This window comes from Aulonocara stuartgranti, assembly GCF_965226115.1.
Source record: "Aulonocara stuartgranti genome assembly, chromosome: 22".
Lineage (NCBI taxonomy): Eukaryota > Metazoa > Chordata > Actinopteri > Cichliformes > Cichlidae > Aulonocara > Aulonocara stuartgranti.
In genome coordinates, this window is record NC_138957.1 from 14,519,744 (window position 1) to 14,544,495 (window position 24,752).

Consider the following 24,752-nt stretch of genomic DNA (forward strand, 5'->3'; position numbering starts at 1 on the left):
CAGAGGGAGAGCTGGTGATAGACAGTGGAAACAGAGAGCTAATGAGTCATAGGCAGAAGGACCAGTGTGAAGGGGAGGGTTTGCTGTACTATCAAAGAATTGTGAGTATTATGGAAGTAAATGACCTCAAGAAGGAAATGATTCAGATATACCACTGTGTTCAGATTCATCAGCGTACATGTGAATCAGTGGTATCATATCGCAATGATAAAAACTTATGATAACAACTGAAGTATGTACTTATTGCTCACTTGTGAATTTATATAGTAATATTTTTTCCATCAGTATCTATACTATATACTGATCTGTACTATGTACAGAAGAAGACTGTACATAGTGCATTTTGTTTTGATAATCTCAGGTTATTTTAACTACTACTAATATAGTTTACACTGTATTAGTGTAAACTACACTGCACTTTTCATATAGTATGTTTTTCCTTATTTTGTATTAGCATTTACACATATAAATAATGTGCTTAACTGACATATTACAGTCAAACTAACTGCTCAGTTACACTAGAGTAGAAAATAAGACAGAAACCATGTTAGAGATATCAAGAAGTAGCCTGGTGAGTGCATGAAACTTTTCTAAATAGATGAAATAAGATCTCTCAGACAGACTGACAAAAAGTCTGTGTCGATGACCACAAGACATCTGCACTGCTCTTCACAACAAGGAACTTGACTCAGCTGATTGCCAACTGGTTGCATTCTGATCGGTTCCCAACCAACATCGCACACACAGCTTTCTTATTCGTATTACAAAGTGAAGTGTGAGCACTGCATGTAACGCTGCAAAAGATATGACAATCCACAGTAGTAAAACAAACAGAGAAAAGGTTGTAGTTAATTAAAGTATTGAATTTAGCTGCTACAGTATCAAGGATGAGATATGTGCACGATATCATCTTTCAAAAGCTAACAAATATTTGTTGAGATGGCTGTTTGGGTAATATGTTTGCACTGGATCTGCTTTTATGCACTGTGTATTTTTACCTTGTTCTTTTAGGTTTTTTTTGTGAGGTTTCCTGACATTTTTGTACTGCTCTTATTTCTGCATTTGTGACTCCTGTCTGTGAAATGTGTTACATAAATACATTTTTCTTGCTTTCACACTTGTGGCGTACGTGAGGAAAAACAGAAGCCATCTGTTTTTATTGTTGCCCTGTATGAGGTGCACCCTGATTCCAAAGAGACAACATACTAAGCAAGATTACTAAACTCTGCGGGCAGTGGCGACATGTCATGGATTCAAAATGTTTAATCACATTGTGATTATCTGCTTGTACTTTATAAGAGAACACAAGGGTCATCCTGGTGTCACAGCTTTCCGTTGCCATGTTAAATCCGACGGGTTGGATTTTAATCTGGTCAAGACATTTTTAAATGTTACTCCTTCCTCTCACTGAATTTCCTGATGCTCCAGCTGTTTAAATGTGAAACTAAAGTTTTTTTTATTTACTGCTTAATTTTTATTCTTCAAATGTAATTTGCAAATGCAATTTATGTTATTGTATGTCCGTGTCATTGTGTGTAAGATGCACTAAATAGTATTTGTTTGGCCAACATGTTTGAGGGAACTCTTCAGATAAAAATACAATATCAAGTGTTATGTTATAGTATTTATATTGTTTAGATATTTGTGGGGCCATATTTAGAATCTTTTTTAGTTATTGTTGAGTCAATATCTGCTATAGCGTGTCATGCTGCTGTAACCTACTATTACTGCTACAACAACATGTACTACAACAGTAATGAGAATTACAGGAAACTTTTCGAAAACACAGGAACAAAGCAGAAAAAATAATAAAACAATTCAGCACAATGGCATTAAATTTGAGTTACTGAAAGCACGTGGAGCTAAATAAGGTAACATGCATGTGTATTCTATAACCTACTTGTGATTACATCTTTCATTCATAATTGGGCGGGTTAGGGGTTTTCTCTTTCTTTTTTAATGTGTTGTTTCATTATGGATTTTTTTCTGACTGATTAAAATGTTGTATTTATTTTTTAAACAACCAAAGAATAAGATCAACAGCAATAGTACCGTAAAGTTTTCTTTTAACAAAACTTTTTAAACTGCGCTGTTTATCTGAATATAATACTGCATGGTATATACTGCTAGGGATCTAGTCGGAACCAAGGTTGAATCCAGTGGTGAAAACAGGAAAACAAATGTGTAGAAGAGATTATCTTTTCTGATAGACATTACTTCTGTGGCTACCAGGGAGCCAGACAGCACATTTACCAGGCGGGGAGTAAATCCTCGCCTCTTACTATATAGCTCGAAAGCACTGACACAAATCTTCACATGACTCAAATCATCTCTGCTTCCTCAACGCTACATACCACCTACTGTGAAGGATTGAGTAGTACACATTTGTTGTGGTATACTGCAGCAAACATATCTGCCAGAATATAAGCCCATGCTTGTGTGTGTCTGCATGCAAATCCAGATTTGAACTGATTTTAAGCGTTCCTCTGTTCCACCGGCCGATGTAAAGACTGGTCTTATAACCAGAAGAACATGCTATAAGATTATGGGAAGCTTGTCGTGATGTTTACATGCAAGGCTGTACAGATTATGTTTTTGAATGTACACGAGACATTTATTGATTTGAAGGCTGTGTTTGGTGAAATGACTCAAAGAAAAACATAATTTACGCGTCTCTTCTGATGCACGCATCGCTTTTGTGGCAGGGTCAGTGCAGGACATAAAGGTTTGTGCCTTGCGGTTGCCTCCACTCACCAGTCAGCTGCAGATTACATTAGTGATGCACAATGACACTTGCTTCCTTTCTGATCTGATACCCAAAATAACCCAGTCTGGTATTGCCAACAAGAGTGCCAACACAGATCCTTGTAAAGCTTAAGCATTAGGAAACGATATAAAAAGTAGGCTGTAGCATTTCATTCCTCATCTTGGAGTATTCTGATGCTTTTGACACTTGCCTGCAAGCAAGAGATCATCATAGTTCTATTTTTCCAATCTCCTTTTAAAGTCACGAGGAACCTCTCTACTGCTTACACTGCATTTTTCAAAATACCACTGTGACCAGTTGCAGTTGGGTCTCTTTGATTTCATTATGGCTTTGCTCAGGTGGTAGACCAGGTCATCTAACAATCAGAAGATCAGTAGATTGACCCTAACTCCTCCTTGGGCATGATAGTAAACCCTGAGTTGCCTTTGATGCAATCATTAGCTTGTGTGTCAATGGTAGAAAAAAGTGCTTAGGTACAGATAAAACCACGGTACTAATGTGTGTGTGATTGGGTCAATGAGCCAATTGAGGGCTCAAATCAAGAGTTCACTATCTACTATGGACCTCAAACTAGCATGAAGAACAAACCTCAGCTATTGTGTCAAATTGACGTAATTTTATGTTGAGCATCATCACTGGTAACAAAAGCTGTGTTTCTAGCTCCAACCCAGAAACCAAACAGTAGTCTGATTTTCAGGGCTGGAGTTGTGAAACCATTTCTTACACAGAGCACATGACTGTACTGAATGATGTATGTAGCCTCTCAAAATGCACTAGCTACTATTGAAGAAAGGTAGTACTGCACATGTTTAATCAAAAACACACACAGTATTGGCAATGAAATGCATATCACAGTATCACAGGGCTGAGCTGATTTCTCTCTCTGAACTGAAAAGTCACAGCTCTGTCTTTGTACAGCTTTTAACTGTGGTATTACTTTAATCTGCGTTTGATTTTATCATTCTGAAGAAAATGACATTCTGCAATTTTAGGAATTGAAGGCTCCTATTGTATAAACATGAGCATACAAACTAAACCCGAGATGGATTTAAATGATTTCCCAGCAGTCAGTGATAAACGTTGCCATAGCTACACACTCTCTTTTCTTTACCTGGATGCTGCCTGCCACTGCTTAAAACCCCCCAAAAAATCAGTGACAGAAAACTGTCTCAACCTTTCTTCTCCTCCTCAGACCCACCGCGTCGACTCACACATATAAACTGATGTAGTTTGTGTATGACGATCAGAAGGAAGTACTTTTTAAAAGACTTCTTATTGTATCATTTTTTTGATTATAATACATGTGCCTCAAGTTACTCAGCTCAAATAGACAAATACTTTAAATGTGAAGAATGAACAAAGAGCTCAAACTCCTAAATCATATAAAGACGTTCTTCATTTGGGTCATGGATCTAAAGATGGACGATATCTTTTGATGCACACACTGTGAAGCCAATTATAGCAACTTTTTTTGATCTGTGATATACCGACAAAGAAATAAAATTGATTTGACCTAACATGACCGGACTTCCAGTTTCTGGGCGCGGTTTACTTCCTGAGGATCCTCAGGAAGAACCGCCTCACCCAAAGATTTCTATGGCTTCTCCATAGAGAGCATACTCACATACTACATCTGTGTGCAGTTCACCAGCTGCACAGCGGCAGAGAAGCAAATGCTTCAGAGGCTCATCATCACTGCCCAGAAGCTGATCGGATACCCTCTCCCCTCCCTGGAATATCTTTACAATTCCCGCTGCCTCAGAAAAGCCCAGAGCATCCTGAAAGATCCATTCTGCCCCGGACACTTTCTGTTTGAAGTGCTGCCCTCAAGCAGATGTTTCAGGACATTAAAAAGAAGGACAGACAGATTAAGAAATAGTTTTCATCCAAATCCTTAACTCTGCTAAATGCTGCTGGAACTGTGCATTCAAAAAAGAAAGAAAGAAAATCAATCATGCATGAATGCCTACAAAATGTGAAGCATCTCGTATGTATGAGATGAAAAACTTTCCCTTTTAGAATTTTGTATGGTTACTTTTAGAGACTTTAGAGTTCTTAAATATAATATATAGTAAGATTTTCTTTTTAGCTGCCATATTTTAAACCTATATGAGATATTTGCACTGATGCAGTTTCATTGAATTTCTTTGCCTAAAAGAAATGACAATAAAGATATTATTTTTACGCTTTATTGTACTCATTCTGCTACTGCTATATGTATCTCTACAATATTAGATGTCAGATTTCTTGCATGTGTTCACGTGCATTTTCCATTGTTATACCTCTCTGACCTGTCTTCCCCATGTGATGCTTGTGTAATGTATGTATTAGTGGTGCAACGGATCACGGTTGATCCGTAATCCGAACAAGGGGTTTAAACTATGATGAAATTGCTTGAGCCACGCTATGATATCCCATTGCGCGTCCACTTCAGTGACAAGATTGTACCGAGGCATGTATGAGCAGGAAAAGTTTAAAGTTATGGCTGAACTGTCCCAGGCATCTTATATTGCCCAACTACAAACGGGTGGACCTTCAGGTCAACGGAAAGCTACGTGACCGTGACCGCTCATTATATCACAGCGGAGTGGTAGATAAAAAGCCCTGTACTGCCCTATATTGCACCTTAATTTGCGTGGAATGAGTCTTGAGTTGAATGTTTTTAATAGGCAAAAAATACTTAAAAAGTTAATAAGTAAATGTTAAAATTTTGTCTTTTTTTCTTTTCTGCAGATCCGAAAATTGATCTGATCCGTGACTTAAAACCGTGATCCGATCCAAACTGTGAGATTTTTGATCCGTTGCACCACTAGTATGGTTGGAAGGGTAAGATGGCGATGGCAAGGCTGGCACCCTTAACCCAATTTTCCTCGGGATGAATAAAGTATTATCAATCAATCAATCAATGCCTGGGCAGGAAAGCCAATTCTAACACAACACAAAGCTGTGGCAGTGCACAAAATTGGATGTTGCTGCTAATGAGCAGATTTTAAATGTAGTTGTTTCACATATATCTTCACCTCTGAAGCACAGAAGATCACACTGCCAAGGGGCCTAACAAAGTTTAGTGTAAATGTGACTTATGATCGAATGCTGCTTATTTGTTCCTAAGTTATGGTGTTAAACAAAGGCTAGATCATTTATTTATTTATTTAACAGCCATTATTCACTTATGAATTCTTGAGTTAAAGCCAAAAACTTGACCTTTAACTAACAGAATCTAATTAGCTTAGCCTTGAGTCCGAGTGAACATTCGTGCCAAATTCCAAGAAATTCCTCAAGGTGTTCTTCCAACTAGGACAGTCATCCAGGCATAAAAGATAAAGTAGCCATATCAAGGCCAGACTTTGAATATTACAAAATATTTTTTATAGAAACGTACAAAGGCAGCTTACAACGTCATTATTCCTCCTCCAGCCGAGTGAAAATTGAAATAGGTCGTTATTAAAGACCGATGCGCAGTTCGTGCTCACTATTCATTATCCTTGTCGTGTCTGATGTTTTATGCCCTTTCCTAATTCCTCCCCGATTCTTGTGTAGGGAGAATGCTTTGTCAGTGACCTCTACTATCCAAAGCTGCTTCTCTCTGCCCTTAAGCTAATTTATAAGCTTCTTTCTCGGGATTATCTTCCTTCCTGGTGTGCAAGCTACTGAGCACACAGGAAAGCTAGCCATACAGATTTTAGCTACAGCCATAAATGGTCTGCCATTCTGCCTGCCTCCACTCTGCGTTACCACAAATATGCCGCATACAGTGGTGTGAAAAAGTGTTTACCCCCCTCCTGATTTGTTAGTGTTTTGCATATTTGTCACAATTACATGTTTCAGATCATCAAACAAATAGAGTAAATACAAAACTCAGTTTTTAAATGATGATTTAATCATTTAAAAACTGAGTTATACAAACCTACCTGTCCCTGTGTGAAAAAGTAATTGTCCCTCTTGTTAAATCATGAAGTAACTCAGAGTTCAGTTTTTACTAAAGACACTCACTGTCAAAACAAGAAATCATTTAACCTTTCTGACAGAGTGAAAGAGTCTAAAAGATCTCAAAAAGCAACACATTATGCCACAATCTAAAGAAACACCAGAGAAATCAAGTCAGAGGCATCTATCAGTCTGGACAAAAATGATCTGCATGGTGGAGTTCAAGGAGAAGACCACTGCTAACCAGAAAGAACACAAAGGCTTGTCTCACATTTGCCAAAAAAGACATCTTTATGACCCCCAAGACCTTTGGGCATTTTGTGGACTCACAAGAGAAAGTTTAACCTTTTGGAAGATGTATGTACCATTAAATCTGGCACAGCATTTCAGAAATGAACCATCATACCAACAGTAAAACATGGTGGTGGTAGTGTGGTTTCTGTGGCTGTTTTGCTGCCTTAGGACCTGGAAGACTTGCACCATGAATTCTGCTGTCTACCAAAACTTGCTAAAGGAGAATGTCCAGCCATGAATGTCAGTTCATGAGCTCAAGTTGAAGCACATTTGGGTTCTGCAGGAGGACAGTGATCCAAAAAACACCAGCACGTAGACCTCTGAAAGGCTTAAGAAAAATAAAATGAAGACTTTGGAGTGGCCAAATCAAAGTTCTGACCTGAATCCGATTGAGATGCTGTGGCATGACCTTAAAAAGGCAGCTGCCCAAACACCCTCCAATGTGGCTGAATTACAGCAATTCTGCAAAGAGGAGTGGACCAAAATTCCTCCACAGTGCTAAAAAAAACTCAATGCCAGTTACTTCAAATGCTTGATTCCAGTTGTTGTTGCTAAGTGTGGCCCAACCAGTTATTAGGTTTACGGGGCAATCACTTTTTCACACAGAGCACTGTAGGTTTGGATTTTCCCCCCATTTAATAATAAAAACAATAAAAACACCTTCATTTAGAAACTACATTTGTTTGTGTTATCTCTGTCTAATATTTTATTTTTTTGATGCCCTTAAACATTTAAGTATGACAAACATACAAAAAAATTGTAAATCAAGAAGGGGGCACACATTTCTTCCCACCACTGCATGTATGAAGAATGTGGTTCCTTGAAAAAGACCTGAGGAAGATTCTAAGCATTGTGCTAACTCTTAGTCTCATAATAGACTAACACAGTGCCCTCTCAGCCTACTTCCAGCGACATAACAGTAAAGAGGATAATGTGGAAGTTAGTAAGATAGACATAAGGCAAATACTGCACTTGGCTGAAGGTCAGAACCTTGTAAGAGCATGTTCGCAGTGCATAATTGGCAGAAAAACTTAACACAACATCCATAACAAGGCTCAAAAATAATAAGGTATTAAGCTGATGGAGATGTTACTTACCTACCAATCCTCACGCTCTACGGGTCCAGCAGCCAAGGCAAAGTATTCCAGCACACAGTCCAAGTCAAGCCTTCTAATCGCTATCAATACCAACAACATCTTCCTCTAAAACATTCCCAAGACAAACAGCCCCAGTGCTAAAGCTCCATTTCACTTGTCACATGATGAAGAAATCAACAACATCAACCAATCAGTAATACACGAAGGAAGAAAAAATACTGAATGTAGAATAAACAAGTTCTTCCTTATATAACTTCTTCACCCAAATAAGAAAGCAGAATCTTCCTTACCTATGAGCTACCCACAAGTATCCATGATGTTCAGCAGCAAAAACAAACCATAGCTACAGCTGTACACACAACTACTTAGACTTGAACTTAACCCCCCTCCTAAAAAAATCTACTTACAGGCATCAAAAAGTAACCTAAAACCAACTGTCCTTAACTAGTCACCCCAGCTTTTTGCACTGAGAATTGAAAATCCCACATTAACACGCTCCCTGGGGACAGTTGTGATAGTTGGAGAAACTAACTGAGAGCCTGTCCATGCCTTTAACAGTCAATGGAGACAGAGCGCGCATAAGCCTGGCCGACTCCCTCTTCCCGTGCTGACTCGCTATTTGACACAGTCTTGATCCCTTTTGCTCTGTCAGATGGAAAAGTGGAGCAAGCCGTATCAGCCATCCACCCCTCCTCCTGGTGGCTCTGCTGCTTCTGTGTGTGTGTGTGTGTGTGTTTGCATTTCTGTTTAATCTTAGTCTGCAACAATAGTGGAAAAAAAACCCACGATGCACAAGTAAAAATGTTGCAAGTCTTTTGTTGGAGAGCTAGATTTAAAAAGAAAAAAACAGATAAGTAACTTATTGTTAGCTATGACTCCTGAGAAATCTAAAAACGACTTTAATAAAAACTGAAACAAAACACAATGAAGTGGGTGTATAATGTACTTATCATTTCCACTGTATTATCTGATGCACACTGTATAATAGCATATTTTTGCCTTTCGCAAACAAATCGCTCAATATATTTATATTTAATTTACCATCTCTGAGATAACAGTATTTAACCTAACCTACTACAAGGAGGGTGTACTACGTATCCCAAAATGCACTAAGCTAAAGCTAGGCTGCACTAGAGAAAGAGTTTCTGGCCAAAATGAAATAAACAGCATGTGTGCTTAAGCTGCAATGCTGTAACTCATACATCTCTTTAAATAACTTGAGAGAAAAACACTGTCCATGTAGGAAATGTAAATAAAGGGTCATGTAGGCAGTATTTAGGATTTTTTCAAGGAATAATACAAAAAAAGAGTTTGAAATCTCTTTACTGTGAGTTTGTGAGTAAAAAGGACAATGCACAACTCAGTGTGATACATACTTAGACTTTCAAGCAAGCGTTATATCCAAGAAGGACAGACAATACTCTGCATATTTTTAAATCAATTCCTTCATTTACTCCGCTCTTTGATTCACAAGCGACTAATAGGGGCCACATGACAGAGCCCAAAGCTTCCCAATATGAGAATTAAAAGTGTCATCCACTTGGCTCATTGCTACTTGCCTCTATGCTTTTCTGTAAAGTAAATGCGATTACACTTTGGCCACATTTGTGCCCCGCTGGTTTTTTTGGCAGTGTGCAGAATATGTCTTTGACTTTTTAAGTCATTTAAGGTTGGAACCTGCCAATGCCAAAGCCGATAGTGGCGCCAGATCAGTCTGAGCCCAAAGCAAGCCCCAATCTACCGTGTCAGATTGTTGATGTTAGAGCTACTTGCACTGCACATCGGGTTTTATTACTCTATGGCTGCGATGGGTGGCAGAGGGGTAGAGTGGGTTGCTTGGGTCTTTAACCACTGTTCCCCGATCAAGCTGAAGACCGTGGGGATTAGCGAAAGGATTAAATGACCTTCAGCCTTTCATAAGCTTACTGCCATCCATCCATCTAAAGTGTATATTACATTTATCTCCCACTGCTGGGTTTCATTCTTATGCATGTTTTGAAATCTCTGTGAGCCAAACTATTTCTGCTTTGTCACTTCCATGGCAGGAGATTGCTTCTATTGGAATAGTAACACATGAGTGATAAAGAAAAAACTAAATGTCTTAGTGATGTAATGCAGCGGTCCCAACCCCCGGGCCTCGGACCGGTACCGGTCTGTGAGTCGTTTGGTACCGGGCCGCGAGAGTTGAGGCTCAGGTGTGAAATGTATAGTTTTCAGGGTTTTTATCGGTTTTCAGCGTTATTTTGTTATCGTTTTTATCGTTTACTCGGCTTTTCTTGGTCTTTTCACGTGTGTTATGAATAAATTTTCTTTTTTTCGGTACCGGTAATAGTTTAATTTTGTTGTATTTATCCACGACACCTTAAAGGCCGGTCCGTGAAAATATTGTCGGTCATAAACCGGTCCGTGGTGCAAAAAAGGTTTGGGACCGCCGATGTAATGTATATCTTACGGATGCTGGCACATCTTTCAAATATCTAACAAAATCACAGCAACCCATAAAGCGACTTTACAGCAGAGTGAGTGTGCGGAAGTCGCTGTGTTAGTACTTCAGTGGGATATCTGACTGACCCCCCCCTTAGTGAGGGTCAAATCCCAGAGAAGCTAGCAGCAAGGTCAGGAACCACAGCAAAGACCAGCTGGACACCTGCTATCGTATCCCAGCAGAAGAGAGAAACAGGGCAGAAAATAAGCAAGAGGAGGTTGGATGACCAAGACTGACTTAGTTATTATTTCTATTTTTATCTCAGGGCCTTGTGTACAATACCACCATACATGTTCACGCAATGCGTTCTCTCGTAATAGCTGCTGTTTGCTTGCCTGAGCTTCTAGTTTTGAAGCGTGTAAAACTTTTATGAGGATTAAATGTAGCAGCTTCCATTCAAGGCAGCGAGGAAAATGAAAACAGGTTGAGACTTGTTTGAGGGGACAGGCACACGGGGGAAGACTGGGAGGGATGGCGAGCTCAACGATTTGGGTGGGCAGATGGTACCGACATATGGGCCTGTTAGGGGCTAAATAAATAAATAAACACTCGCACATAAATACTGAGATGAACTGTGAGTGCCACACACTGTCGGCCAACTTAGCCAGCTGAGAGAGAGAGCGAGAGCGCAAATGGGAGAGAGCTTCCGCTGAAATGGCTGGCAGATTTCTAAATAGAACACCACTGCAGAAAAAACATGCGCGCACACACAGTTGTGATGGGGATGACAATAGGCTTTGCAGATTTGAGCCTCAGTGTGATGCCTAATCTCCAAGTAAGTGTACATCATCTCTTCACATGTTGCCTCCTGTGAGATTCCTGACACCCCTCCCCCACCCATCACCTTCACTCAATACCAGGTTGAGATGCAAATGAGGAGACTTCACTCAGGCAAGTCTGCTGGACCAGACGGAGTGAGTCCCCTTGTCCTCAAGACCTGTGCCCCCCAGCTGTGTGGAGTCTTTCATAAACTGTTTATGCTGAGTCTGAGTCTGCAGAGGGTCCCGGTGATGTGGAAGACATCATGCCTCGTCCCTGTACCAAAGACGCCTCGTCCCAGTGGCCCCCAGGATTACAGGCCCGTGGCATTGACCTCCCACATCATGAAGACCCTGGAAAGGCTCATCCTGGACCAGCTGCGACCCATAGTAAGACCACATCTGGATCCCCTTCAGTTCGCTTATCAGCCTCGTCTCGGAACAGAGGACGCCATCATCTACCTGCTCAATCGTGTCTACACCCATCTGGACCAGCCGGCGAGCACTGTGAGGGTCATGTTTTTTGACTTTTCCAGTGCTTTCAACACCATCAGGCCGACCCTCCTGGGTGATAAGTTAGCAGCGATGCAGGTGGATGCTTCTCTGGTGTCCTGGATTGTTGATTACCTGACAGGAAGACCACAATATGTACGTCTCCCACAGTGTGTGTCTGACAAGGTGATCAGCAACACAGGGGCACCACAGGGGACTGTCCTCTCCCCCTTCCTCTTCACCCTCTACACCACAGACTTCAGCCACTGCACAGAGACCTGCCATCTTCAGAAGTTTTCTGATGACTCTGCGGTGGTTGGATGCATCAGCAGGGATGATGAGACAGAGTACCGGGCTGTGGTCGACTCCTTTGTCACGTGGTGTGAGCAGAATCATCTGCAGCTCAACGTGGCAAAGACCAAGGAACTGATCGTGGACTTCAGGAAGACCAGGAAACACTTGACCCCTGTTTCAATCCAGGGGGTCAGTGTTGACATTGTGGAGGACTATAAATACCTTGGAGTACACATTGACAATAAACTGGACTGGGCTAAAAACACCACAGCACTTTACAGGAAGGGCCAGAGTCGTCTCTATTTTTTGAGGCGACTGAGGTCCTTCAACATCTGCCAGAAAATGCTGAGGATTTTCTATGAGTCTGTTGTAGCCAGTGCGATCCTCTATGCTGTTGCATGCTGGGGGAGCAGGCTGAGGGTCGCAGATGCCAACAGACTTAATAAACTGATCCGTAAGGCCAGCAATGTTGTGGGGATGGAGCTGGACTCCCTCAAGGTGGTGTCGGAGAGGCGGATGCTGTCCAAGATAAAGACAATGTTGGATAAAACCTCCCACCCACTCCATGACATGTTGGTCAGTCACAGGAGCTCGTTCAGTGAGAGACTGAGATTACCGAAAAGCACCACTGAACGACACAGGAAATCATTCCTGCCTGTGGCCATCTCCCTGTACAACGCATCCACTTAACACACTGTTTGCTGCTACAACTACACATGTTTCTTTTCCAACTATTTATTTATGAGTGACTTATGTATGTATGTATGTATATATATGTATATATTGTACTATTCTTAGTTAGCGTATTGTCTGTCTTGTCTTAATGTTGGTTTAAAATGGAGCACTGTAACAAAAAATAATTTCCCCCAGGGATCAATAAAGTATTCTGATTCTGATTCTGATCATCAATGTGAGTATTTTAACAAAAGAGGGGGGTAAAAGATACAGAGAGAACATAATCTGTGTTTCAAATGTGGATGCATTTGGGTGCACTAAATATAGTCTCCATATACAGGTCATGGAGTGGCAAAGCTTTTTCTTCCATCTCCCCTTTCTGCCTCTGTCTGGTTCAGCTGCTGTCATGTCTGCCTTGCTTCCACGCTACTATCTATACCTTCTCCACATCTCGCCTGCCTCCTGCTCAACCCTCAAAAGCTTGTGGCTAGTTCCTGAGAGAGGCATTATCCTGCAAATTCTCCACCCATATCAACTGTACACTAATGCCAATCTTTTGTCAGGATCTGGCGTCCGGCATAGGGAAACAAATATAGTAAGACTGATACGGTACTGGTGTCTGTCTGCCTGCCTGCTTGCTCTCTGAGCAATTTACAGATGTTTGTGCACATAAATTGTACAGGTGATCATCAGATTAAAATTTAGAAATTCATTTTTGACTTCCTCTGGCTGAAATGTACCACCTGCCTTCATTACACTGCCTCACACATTTCCATAGACGCCTCTGTGCACCCAAAGATGATGTTATGAGCACTTGTTTATAGGCTGTTTATACTGAAAATTTCAAGTGTGTACATGGGTTTAATGTGTAAGCAACTATTTCAACAACAACCTGTCCTCGACAATTTTTGAGAGTAGCTGGCTGACATAAGCATTAAAAATGCAGATACTCCGTTATGCTCCTACCTTGGTTCGGTACTTGCGAGTGAAACATAATTTTTTTCGTTGATTATGTTTTCTCGGTACAGGATATCGAAAGCAGCCAAAAAGCATGCTAAATGTAACTAAACACTGTATCTGTGGCATGCCGATATAAATATGTCAAATCAACCGAGGTCCGTATGTTTGTCTGTACACATCTTTAGATTTCTACAAGCACATTAGTAAAGCCTAAAACCAAAAAAAAACAAAACAAAAGAGTGCATTCCTTCTGGTGCAAGCACTTTTTTGATTGGTTGACATCACTGCCATCTCGCCACTTTATATTCTGCTTGGCTCTCTGCCCTCGTCATGTCTGCAAATTTAATTTGATTGCAGCTGTAATCTGCCAGCTAGTTGATTGACTTTGCCAAGCATTGTCCCTCTCCTGCCTTAATGGAGAAGGGGTAGTTTAAGTTACAACGTCTTATCCTGTCCCTGCAAACCTGCACTCCCATTGTGTGCTTTGGTCACCAGAGAGTACTCTTCTAGAACTGGGTAAACTAATGGGATCTCCAGGGAGAATTTGAGCTGACCTGAATTTTCTGTCATCCGTCTTGTTGTCACATTAGACAGGAAGTCTTCAGTGATGGCCCTCTGACAAATTCAATTCTTAAGTTATCGGTTGCTGTGAATCATCATATGTCAAATATGTTTCCAAAAATTATTTATATTCTCATACAGCCCAACTGGATTAGCAAATACATTTTGAAGAAAAGCGATATCATCATGATTGTATTTTTATTGACAATAAAAATGACATCACTGTCAGTCTGTACTCGGGTCACATTCACTCACTTGTGCTGGGGTTTTTCATGCCCAGAGTTTAATCTGTTGTCATGAGAAATCCCAGAAGTGTAATAATAATTCAACACTTAAATTTTATATGATGATGAAGGCCATGGGTCAAGGTTAAAAGCTACAAAAGGAAGAAGTATGTCATGTTTATACTGAAGCTGTTGGGTTAATGGCAGTTCAGGCAGGACCACTTTAGCAAAAAGATTATTGATATTTAAGTCTATACTAATTTATTATTTGGCAAAATGACTTTGTTGTGGCACCTTCTTGATCTTCCAAATACACTCATGAAAAGTCAAAGATGGCAAGAAGAGCAGCACAATCCCGAGCACTTAACACGGCAATGACAACAGAGACAACAGATATTACACTAAGTAAAGGCTTCCTCTCCTCACCCCCAACCGGTTGCATGGTTGCAGATGGCTGCCCCTCCCTGAGCGGATCTGCCGGAGGTTTCTTACTGTTAAAAGGGATTTTTTCCTTTCCACTGTCACCCCGGTGTCATAGGGGGATTGTTGTTGGTGTTTTCTCCCTGTTAATGTAGAGTCTTAACTTACGAGACAAAGTGCCATGAAGCAACTTTTATTGTGATCTGGTGCTACATAAATACAATTGAACTAAACCAAATTGTACGATACAACATGAGATTAGGATCGGGGGTGCAAGTGGGTTGTGAATCAGCTTGCAGACTGCAGTTGTGCAGAGGATGGTAGCTGGGCCATGAGCTTTTGTGAACTTGTATTTAGCTCCTCTGGTCTGTCAGAATTGCAGCTAATCTTACAGTCAAGCTAAAAGAAAGCATGGGTGGAGACTACAGCGTGACATATGATTGCAATCTCATTGCTTTTGAAAAAGCTGCTGTGAAGACAGGAACCAGGTTTGCGATCACTTGCAGTCGATTGCCATCTTCAAAATGACTTTGGTCAAGATGGTGGTGAAACAAAACAATAAAATAGATGGATAAGAAGATAGACCAGTTATATTCTACTCAATGAATTGGCATTTGCAATCTGTTGTCATTTGTATATACAGGAATTCACATGACCAATTTACATTCAGAATCAAACTAGAACCTACTTGAAATGTGAAATTATGAAATTCCTTCACAAATAGTGACTTTGTTGATGCACTCAACAATCTAAACTAAATTACTTGATTTTTTGAAATTTAGTGCTGGTCAAGGTTAACAAGAACTCCTACCAAAGCAGACTATTATGCCAAATTCCAGTCTAAAACATACACAGGTTAAGAATTTGGGATGTAAAATTTGTTAACACAAATATCAACAAGTGCAAAACTTTAAATATCTTAATTCGTTTGGTTTAAAGATTCCAAGGTCCAACATTGCTGAACTGGGAGAGAATGAATGTGGCAACATTGGTACTGGAATTTTCTTCCATTAATGACATGTTTTTGATGCTTTGGGGACTGTCGACAGCGTGCACACTTTTAATGCTTTTAATACATGCTTCAGTGTGTGACCAATTTAGAGTTACCACACTTAATGGCTACCTTTAATTTTCTGCACATCATTAGGGGTCTCCTTTGAGGCACAACAGATGATCATTAGCTTTTAGTTATTTGTTAAGCTACAATACAGCTCTAGCATTTTTAAATGAACTACAGCCAGATTCACAGCCAGAACAAAAAAAAATCAGTAAAAGAAAATTCACGGGCATTGCTCAAATGTGAAATTGATATCCAGGATCTAACAACATCTCCCATCTTTCATACAGTTGATTACCCACACTCACTACATTAAAGGCACTGGTACTTATATAGCACCTTTCTACTTACCGTATTTTCACGACCATAAGGCGCACTTAAAAGTCTTAGATTTTCTTCAAAAAGTGCGGCGCGCCCTATAGCGCAGTGCGCCCTATGTGTTGTAAGGAGGACGTAGTAGAGAACACCATGAGAACGTTAAAGGGTGAAGTGTGGGCGTTGATCGTATATACCGGGACAATCGCACATACCTGTATAAAAGAACAGGTATGTGCATTATGCAGGACATCGTTGTTTTAACAACCCTGAAAATGGCAAAGAGACACGCTTACGAAGCACAGTTTAAACTGAAGGCCATCAGCTACGCAGAGGAACATGGAAATCGAGCAGCGGCGAGAGAATTTAAGATAAACGAATCGATGGTTCGCAAATGGAGGAAGCTGGAAAACAAGCTCCGGCAGGTCAAGAAAACGCAGCTGAGTTTCCGCGGACATAAGGCGAGGTGGCCCGAGTTGGAGGAAAGACTCGAGCGGTGGATCATCGAGCAAAGAGCGAGCGGGAGAAGCGTTTCGACGGTCACCATTCGGCTAAAAGCAGTTTCACTAGCTGAAGAGATGAACATTGAACATTTCCAAGGAGGTCCGTCTTGGTGCTTTCGTTTTATGAAACTGTGCCATTTTTCCATCCGGACCAGGACTACGATAGCGCAGCAACTTCCAGCGGATTATAAGGAAAAGCTGGCCATCTTCCGCTCCTACTGCAGCAAACACATCTGCGACAAAAACATCCAGCCCAGCCACATCACAAACATGGACGAGGTCCCGCTCACTTTTGAGTCACACTGTGGAGAAGAAGGGGACCAGCACGGTAGCGATACGCACAACGGGGTATGAAAAGTCTTCTTTTACTGTTGTGCTTGGCTGCCATGCTAATGGACAGAAACTGCCGCCTATGGTGATTTTTAAGCGAAAGACTTTGCCTAAAGAGAAGTTTCCAGCAGAAATCATCATTAAGGCAAATGAAAAGGGCTGGATGGATGAGGAAATGATGAAAGAGTGGCTGAGGGAGGTGTATGTAAGGAGACCAGGTGGTTTTTTCCACGCATCACCATCGCTGTTGATCTGTGACTCTATGCGTGCCCATCTCACAGCCGATGTGAAAAAACTTGTGAAGCAAATGAACTGTGAGCTTGCTGTCATTCCGGGAGGCCTGACAAAGGAACTCCAACCGCTGGACATCGGTGTGAACCGCCCGTTCAAAGTAAGGCTGCGAGCGGCCTGGGAGCGATGGATGACCGGTGGAGACCACAGTTTCACTAAGAGTGGAAGGCAGCGCCGGGCGAGTTACGCCACAATTTGCCAATGGATTGTAGATGCTTGGGCTAACATGTCTGCTGGCACTGTTGTTCAAGCTTTCGCAAAAGCCGGCATCGTTTCCGAGGAGCCGCACGGCACGGAAAGTGACTCTGACGGTGAAGACAGTGAACCTGGCATGTTTGATGGAGATTTAGCGCAGCTGTTCAATTCAGACACAGAGGATGAGGACTTCGATGGGTTTAATTGATGATAAAAATGTGAGTACCAAACTTTGTTTTGCTCCTGCTTTATTTTTAAATACGCACACTTGTATGCTTGTGTGTTGTTGATGATGACGATTATTGGTAATAAAAATGTGAGTACCAAACTCAGTTTTGCTCCTGCTTTATTTTTAAATATGCACACTTGTATGCTTGTGTGTTGTTGATGATGACGATTACCGGCAATAGAAATGTGAGTAAGGTACCGAATTCACGTTTGCTCCCGCTTTATTTTTAAATACGCATACGGTACTTGTATGCGCCCTATGGTCCAGTGCGCCTTATGTGTGTGTTAAATACAGTAAGGGCACACATAACTGAGACTGCGCCTTTTAGCACAGTGCGCCTTATGGTCGTGAAAATACGGTAATTTGGGTACTCAAAGCGCTTGCTTTCTTTCATCCAATAACACTTACACATTCATAAAGTGTTTCTTTATCTACACCTGAGCACTTTTATCTAACATTCAAAACACACATCACGCAAATAATGGGACAAATCAGGCAAATCCTTCATTCAACACAGTGCCTCTAAGAGCCCAGATTTGATTCACTGACCCTGGTAGGTTGGTAGACCGCTCACCTAACCACCTGGTTCTTCAACCAGCATTTGTTGCAAGTCAGTCATTGTGGTGTGTTGGCTGACTAACAAATACTGTTCGGGTCCACATGCTGCTAAACCCCCATTTTTAAAAATGAATACATTTACAGATTTACAATATGCCTTGTTTCTTCAGACTTCAACCATCCAATCCAATAAATGGCATCAAACAATAGTCAATAGCAGAATAAGCTGTTTGGCATTGGAAGAAAAGATTTGGTAAGTTTTTCACTGTGCAACCCACGTAATCGACTCTGTTGCTCAACCCCCTCACAAAACACGGCATCATTTAAGGGAAAATGAAGGCTTTCCTATTCTCAAGCAAGACTGTTACAAGAAAGAAATAATTGGCCAAAAACAAAATTCCTTAATTTTTGCGTTTATACTTAAAGTGTAACTAGGCCATGAACTGAAACCAAAGAATGGTTTTAACTTTGTTTCTTATAACTTTGGTATTGACAGACTATCCGATCAATATGTGGGTTAATGGTGAATGCAGGATGATCAATTGTCCTGGTTTATATTTTTTAGTTCACCAGCTGGCCCACAATACAGAGCAAAGAAAAAAAGAAAACCGTTTGTGATGTACTTAGATAGTATGTCTGTTAAGAAGTAAAGAAATGCAAATTAAACTGCCAACAAGGTAAACGCTACACAAGAGAACTGCAATAGAGAAAAAGCTGCACCCACAGAGGAGTTCTGAGTTAGCCTGCAGTTGAACTGTTAGCAGCAGTGAAATAACGCTGTTTGTTCCCACTGACTAATTTAATAAAGAGAAACTCTGAGAACTTCATTACAATGTTATCAGATCATTAATAAAATGAATCTGACTGGGCATGAACACACATGCGAGATAAACATTGACACACACACACACGCACACACACACACACACACACACACGCACGCACGCACACGCACACACACACACACACACACGCACGCACACACACACACGCACACACACACACGCACGCACACACAATCATTTGGATTTTTTTTTTTTTGACTGACAGACATGTATTTCTGCACTGTACACACAAACATTTACACGAGTGTCAGAGTCACTGTGAGTAACTTACGGGTTTCCATAGTCCCAGACAACGCACTGAGGATCTGATGTACCCTGCAAGATACAGGGTGAGGGGGAGGGGGGGAGAGGAGAAGATAAGCTGTTATTGCCACTCAAGAGGATGAGTGAGAGAGAAGGCAGCAGAGAGAGAACACAGAATAGCTCATTGCCAGAGGAGAAAGAGTGATGCTGCATGGATGACAGTAAGAAGTAAACAGACAATGAAAGAGAAGGATTGAGATAGACGACAGGAGGGAGAGATGGAAAAAGAGTCATTGTCAGAGGACAACGCAGCAAACAGCTGCTTCTGCTGCTGCAGCCGAAGAGAAAAAAAGGTGCATGAGCTATAAATTGAGAGTTTTAGGGATGACAAAGGAAAAGCCATTTCATGGACAATAACTAGGGTCGTAAACATCCTGTGGGTGGGGTAAAAACATTAACATTCTTCACTTAAGTGCAACCACAGCAAAAAGTAGTCAGTTAAGTGTAAAAAGCTATGAAGTAAAATGTTATTAATTAAACATTTGGCCCTTTAAGAGTGTGCAAAGTTTCACTAATGTACCATTTTTTTCTTTTTAAAAAAGCAAAGTCAAAGTAACTGGATGCTGGTGATTTTCTCTCAGCTTACCCTTAATCCATTTAGTCATTGAAGCTAAAGTTCGCTCAGTGGCATGTGGTGGCAAAGAAAGACTTGTCATGACTCAATCAGAGAATCAATCATGGGATCAATATCTTTAACCAGCTCATAGCAACTTGTTCCACCAGAGATCTTCAGTGATCTCTGCATCGATCACTTTTTAAATGGAGCCTCTATGTCCTTTCAACCTGTGTGCTTGGTAACGAGTGGACTGTGACTTGGTTTTGTCTGAATCAAATGGTTATTTGAGACATTTTTGCTTCAATCAAGTGACTGAAAACACTTAAAATGGCGCTTTGGACCTGACAAAATCAGCAACTATTTAAGAACCAACTATTAGAAACATTTTCTTGGTTCTGTGGGGTAACAAAAAAGAGTTCAGCTTCAATTTTAGTATCCACAACTGAAATGCTGGTATTCCACTGGGCCAACGCAGAGGAAAATCTACCATTATGTTGGCCCTTCCTGAATCCTGCATTAGGCACTTTGCCTTTGAGCTCCCCCTTATGGCAAAGGGGATTATAGCAGTAAGCCGACAGCCAGAGTGCTGTGTAGATTATAAAAAGGATAATGTGATCTTAACTGAAGCCTCAGGAAAATCTGAAGAAATTACTTCTCAAGTTAAAATGCTTTCTGATAATTAACTATATTTGAAATTGACAAAAAAGAAGGGAAGTAAGACATACACATTGTAGCCTGAATTGTAAGGATTTATTCCTCTACAGGCAAGGTCATCCTTCCTTCTCTGAACAGTTCATTACTGATCTCCAATGAATCAGTGCATCCAGGGATCTCTGCATGACTGGACTTGAAAGGACAGGATGATGCAACATTTATATACTCGGGATCAGAGACTGGGTGACACGGATTGATGGATGACAGTGCTTTGTTCAGCCTCACACACAGACAGCCACCACCGACTATAGATGTCCCGTGGCGTGCATTAGCGTGCTGAGCTCTGTTAGCATTCAGCTATCAATCAACGAGTGTCCTATTGGACCATTCGCTACAGCGGGATTGACACCTGTGCACTCCTGCAGTGTCTGCCTCTTTTTTTAGTGCTCATACTTTGCATAATGACAGCGTCTGCTCAGCTGATGGTTATCAAAGGGAGAAACGTGCCTCTGCAATTCTAACAGTGGCATTTGTGGACAGTGATAGCTGGTACCTACCTTAAATACTCTGTCTTTTTTTCCTCTCTTTAAAGGAACAGCAGTTTCCTTTAACGCATTCAGCAATACATGCAATAATGAATACTGGCTGTGAATGGGCTAAGCTAATATGATGAAATGAGCTAATGTAACAAAACATGACTGCTCTGGTCTTAAAAGCCCTTCACTTTAAGATCATAGGTTTAGAGTATGAAATGGAGAAAACCAGGATGAGGCTTTTTGACTGATGAAAATGACCTAGATTACATTGAAATTACCAGGAAAGCTTATGGCTCAAGCTAACCAGAACTTTCTTTCATAATTTAAAAGGCTACATTAAGGATGGTTGAAGGAGGGGTTGTGGTGTAACACTTGGCATATGGTCTACAGCAGGGACACAGGACTTTCTGGCCTCCTGCTTTCTACCTACCATTAAAGACACACATACCCACGCACACACACATTAGGACACCGGGGAGATACACAGGGAGTCTGACTGGAGCAGATGTCCTCTCAGAGAAGACATGACCCAGCACAGAGACCCTAACATTCCCCTATGAGAGTGAAGCCTGAGGCAGCTGTTGCCAGGCCACTGCTGTAGCAGCTGGATGTTTCTACATTGGCCAAAGTCGACACAACTACAGAAGACACTGTATTCTGCCCTTTTAAAGAAAAAGCATTATTAATGCTGTATTAATATTATATGGAAAAACTGGAACTATTTTTTTCTTTGGTGGACATTTGAAGTTATTATTCTCAAGAGTTAACATCTAGATCACTGGCTGCTTGTTAGCCGACTCTGTCTAAATGTAACCTTTACAGGCGCTCCTACTCAGGAGTTGTTACCTTTACAGGGAGTGCAGAATTATTGGGCAAATGAGTATTTTGTCCACATCATCCTCTTCATGCATGTTGTCTTACTCCAAGCTGTATAGGCTCGAAAGCCTACTACCAATTAAGCACATAAGGTGATGTGCATCTCTGTAATGAGAAGGGGTGTGGTCTAATGACATCAACACCCTATATCAGGTGTGCATAATTATTAGGCAACGTCCTTTCCTTTGGCAAAATGGGTTGACAGGCTCAGAAAAGTCAAAAACAGTGAGATATCTTGCAGAGGGATGCAGCAGTCTCAAAACTGCAAAGCTTCTGAAGCGTGATCATCGAACAATCAAGCGTTTCATTCAAAATAGTCAACAGGGTCGCAAGAAGCGTGTGGAAAAACCAAGGCGCAAAATAACTGCTCATGAACTGAGAAAAGTCAAGCGTGCAGCTGCCAAGATGCCACTTGCCACCAGTTTGGCCATATTTCAGAGCTGCAACATGACTGGAGTGCCCAAAAGCACAAGGTGTGCAATACTCAGAGACATGGCCAAGGTAAGAAAGGATGAAAGACGACCACCACTGAACAAGACACACAAGCTGAAACGTCAAGACTGGGCCAAGAAATATCTCAAGACTGGTTTTTCTAAGGTTTTATGGACTGATGAAATGAGAGTGAGTCTTGATGGGCCAGATGGATGGGCCCGTGGCTGGATTGGTAAAGGGCAGAGAGCTCCAGTCCGACTCAGACGCCAGCAAGGTGGAGGTGGAGTACTGGTTTGGGCTGGTATCATCAAAGATGAGCTTGTGGGGCCTTTTCGGGTTGAGGATGGAGTCAAGCTCAACTCCCAGTCCTACTGCCAGTTTCTGGAAGACACCTTCTTCAAGCAGTGGTACAGGAAGAAGTCTGCATCCTTCAAGAAAAACATGATTTTCATGCAGGACAATGCTCCATCACACGCGTCCAAGTACTCCACAGCGTGGCTGGCAAGAAAGGGTATAAAAGAAGAAAAACTAATGACATGGCCACCTTGTTCACCTGATCTGAACCCCATTGAGAACCTGTGGTCCATCATCAAATGTGAGATTTACAAGGAGGGAAAACAGTACACCTCTCTGAACAGTGTCTGGGAGGCTGTGGTTGCTGCTGCACGCAATGTTGATGGTGAACAGATCAAAACACTGACAGAATCCATGGATGGCAGGCTTTTGAGTGTCCTTGCAAAGAAAGGTGGCTATATTGGTCACTGATTTGTTTTTGTTTTGTTTTTGAATGTCAGAAATGTATATTTGTGAATGTGGAGATGTTATATTGGTTTCACTGGTAAAAATAAATAATTGAAATGGGTATATATTTGTTTTTTGTTAAGTTGCCTAATAATTATGCACAGTAATAGTCACCTGCACACACAGATATCCCCCTAAAATAGCTAAAACTAAAAACAAACTAAAAACTACTTCCAAAAACATTCAGCTTTGATATTAAGTTTTTTGGGTTCATTGAGAACATGGTTGTTGTTCAATAATAACATTATTCCTCAAAAACACAACTTGCCTAATAATTCTGCACTCCCTGTAATGAAGTTCTATCAAAAATATAGCCTATTTTAGTACTAGAAGACTACTATTCTCTATTGTATTTTGTATTCAGGAGCTGCTAAAAGCCCAATTAATTTCAAGTAGCAATTACAGAATTGTGTGGCTATGATTAAAACCCGGTTACAGTTTAAATGAAGGCAGAGTGGTGCTGTGGTTAGCACTCTCACCTCACAGAAGGGTTCCTCACTTAAACTTCAGTCGGGATTTTCCTGCTTGTTCTTTTTCTATGTACTCCCTGTGCTTCTGTGAATTTCTTCCAAATATTTCCAAAAACAGGTATTATATTCCTTTTAAAAAATATAAAGCTTAGGATGAGGAAATATTTACTGTGCTGCTTCCAGGTCCTGACTTCCACCCTTCCCTACTACTGACTCTTGATGATCTTGTTTTTCATGTCCTTGGCTGAAGTCGGAATCCTGCAGCCTCTTCAAAGTTGATAAAAGCTGACCAATCTTTTTGGTTGTTAGAGCAGCATTTGTTTTTGAGTGAAGCCTTACCTGTTTTGGTTAGCTTTCCTAAGTTTCTGCCTTTCTTGTTTTTTTCTTGCTAAACCTAAAAGATTTATCCTTAGCTGTTCTGCCTTCTCTTGCAGTCGCCAGAAGAAACTTGTAAGGGAGAGCTGCCATTTTCTTTTGACGTACACCTTTTTCTCCTATTTTTCTTTGGTTGATATGTAGTTGATGTATAGATTTGGAACCTTTCTTTTAACTAAGGTAATTTGTTGATGGAGTTTTATTTTAAGTTTGAGCTTTTTTTGTTTGGTGTACTCGCCTTATGCTTCATTGTTAACATTTTGGCAATAAATTGTTTAAACCAACCCAAACAAACTCCTCATGTTCCCCCATCTAGTATTATGTTACCTGTAAACCATTTTGGGAATGTAACATAGTTGGGAGCACATGTCGAGGACTTCTCATACCAGCACTAGATGGTGGAAGTTTGGTTTTGGAGACTGTTTGGTTTTTGGGTCTGTTAACAGCTGTGAGCATGACAACTGATCCGTTT

General features: G+C 41.0%; 1 protein-coding gene across 22 annotated transcripts in view; it reads right to left on the reverse strand.

Moving 5' to 3' along the window:
* The window catches only part of adgrb2 (adhesion G protein-coupled receptor B2), a 258,133-nt gene that overhangs the window by 72,886 nt on the left and 160,495 nt on the right, over positions 1-24,752 (reverse strand). For all 22 annotated transcript variants that reach the window (XM_082522234.1, XM_082522244.1, XM_082522247.1 and 19 more), the window contains one exon: positions 19,549-19,592. In XM_082522234.1, coding sequence (XP_082378360.1) covers positions 19,549-19,592 — 44 coding nt within the window. The remainder of the gene's footprint in view (positions 1-19,548; positions 19,593-24,752) is intronic.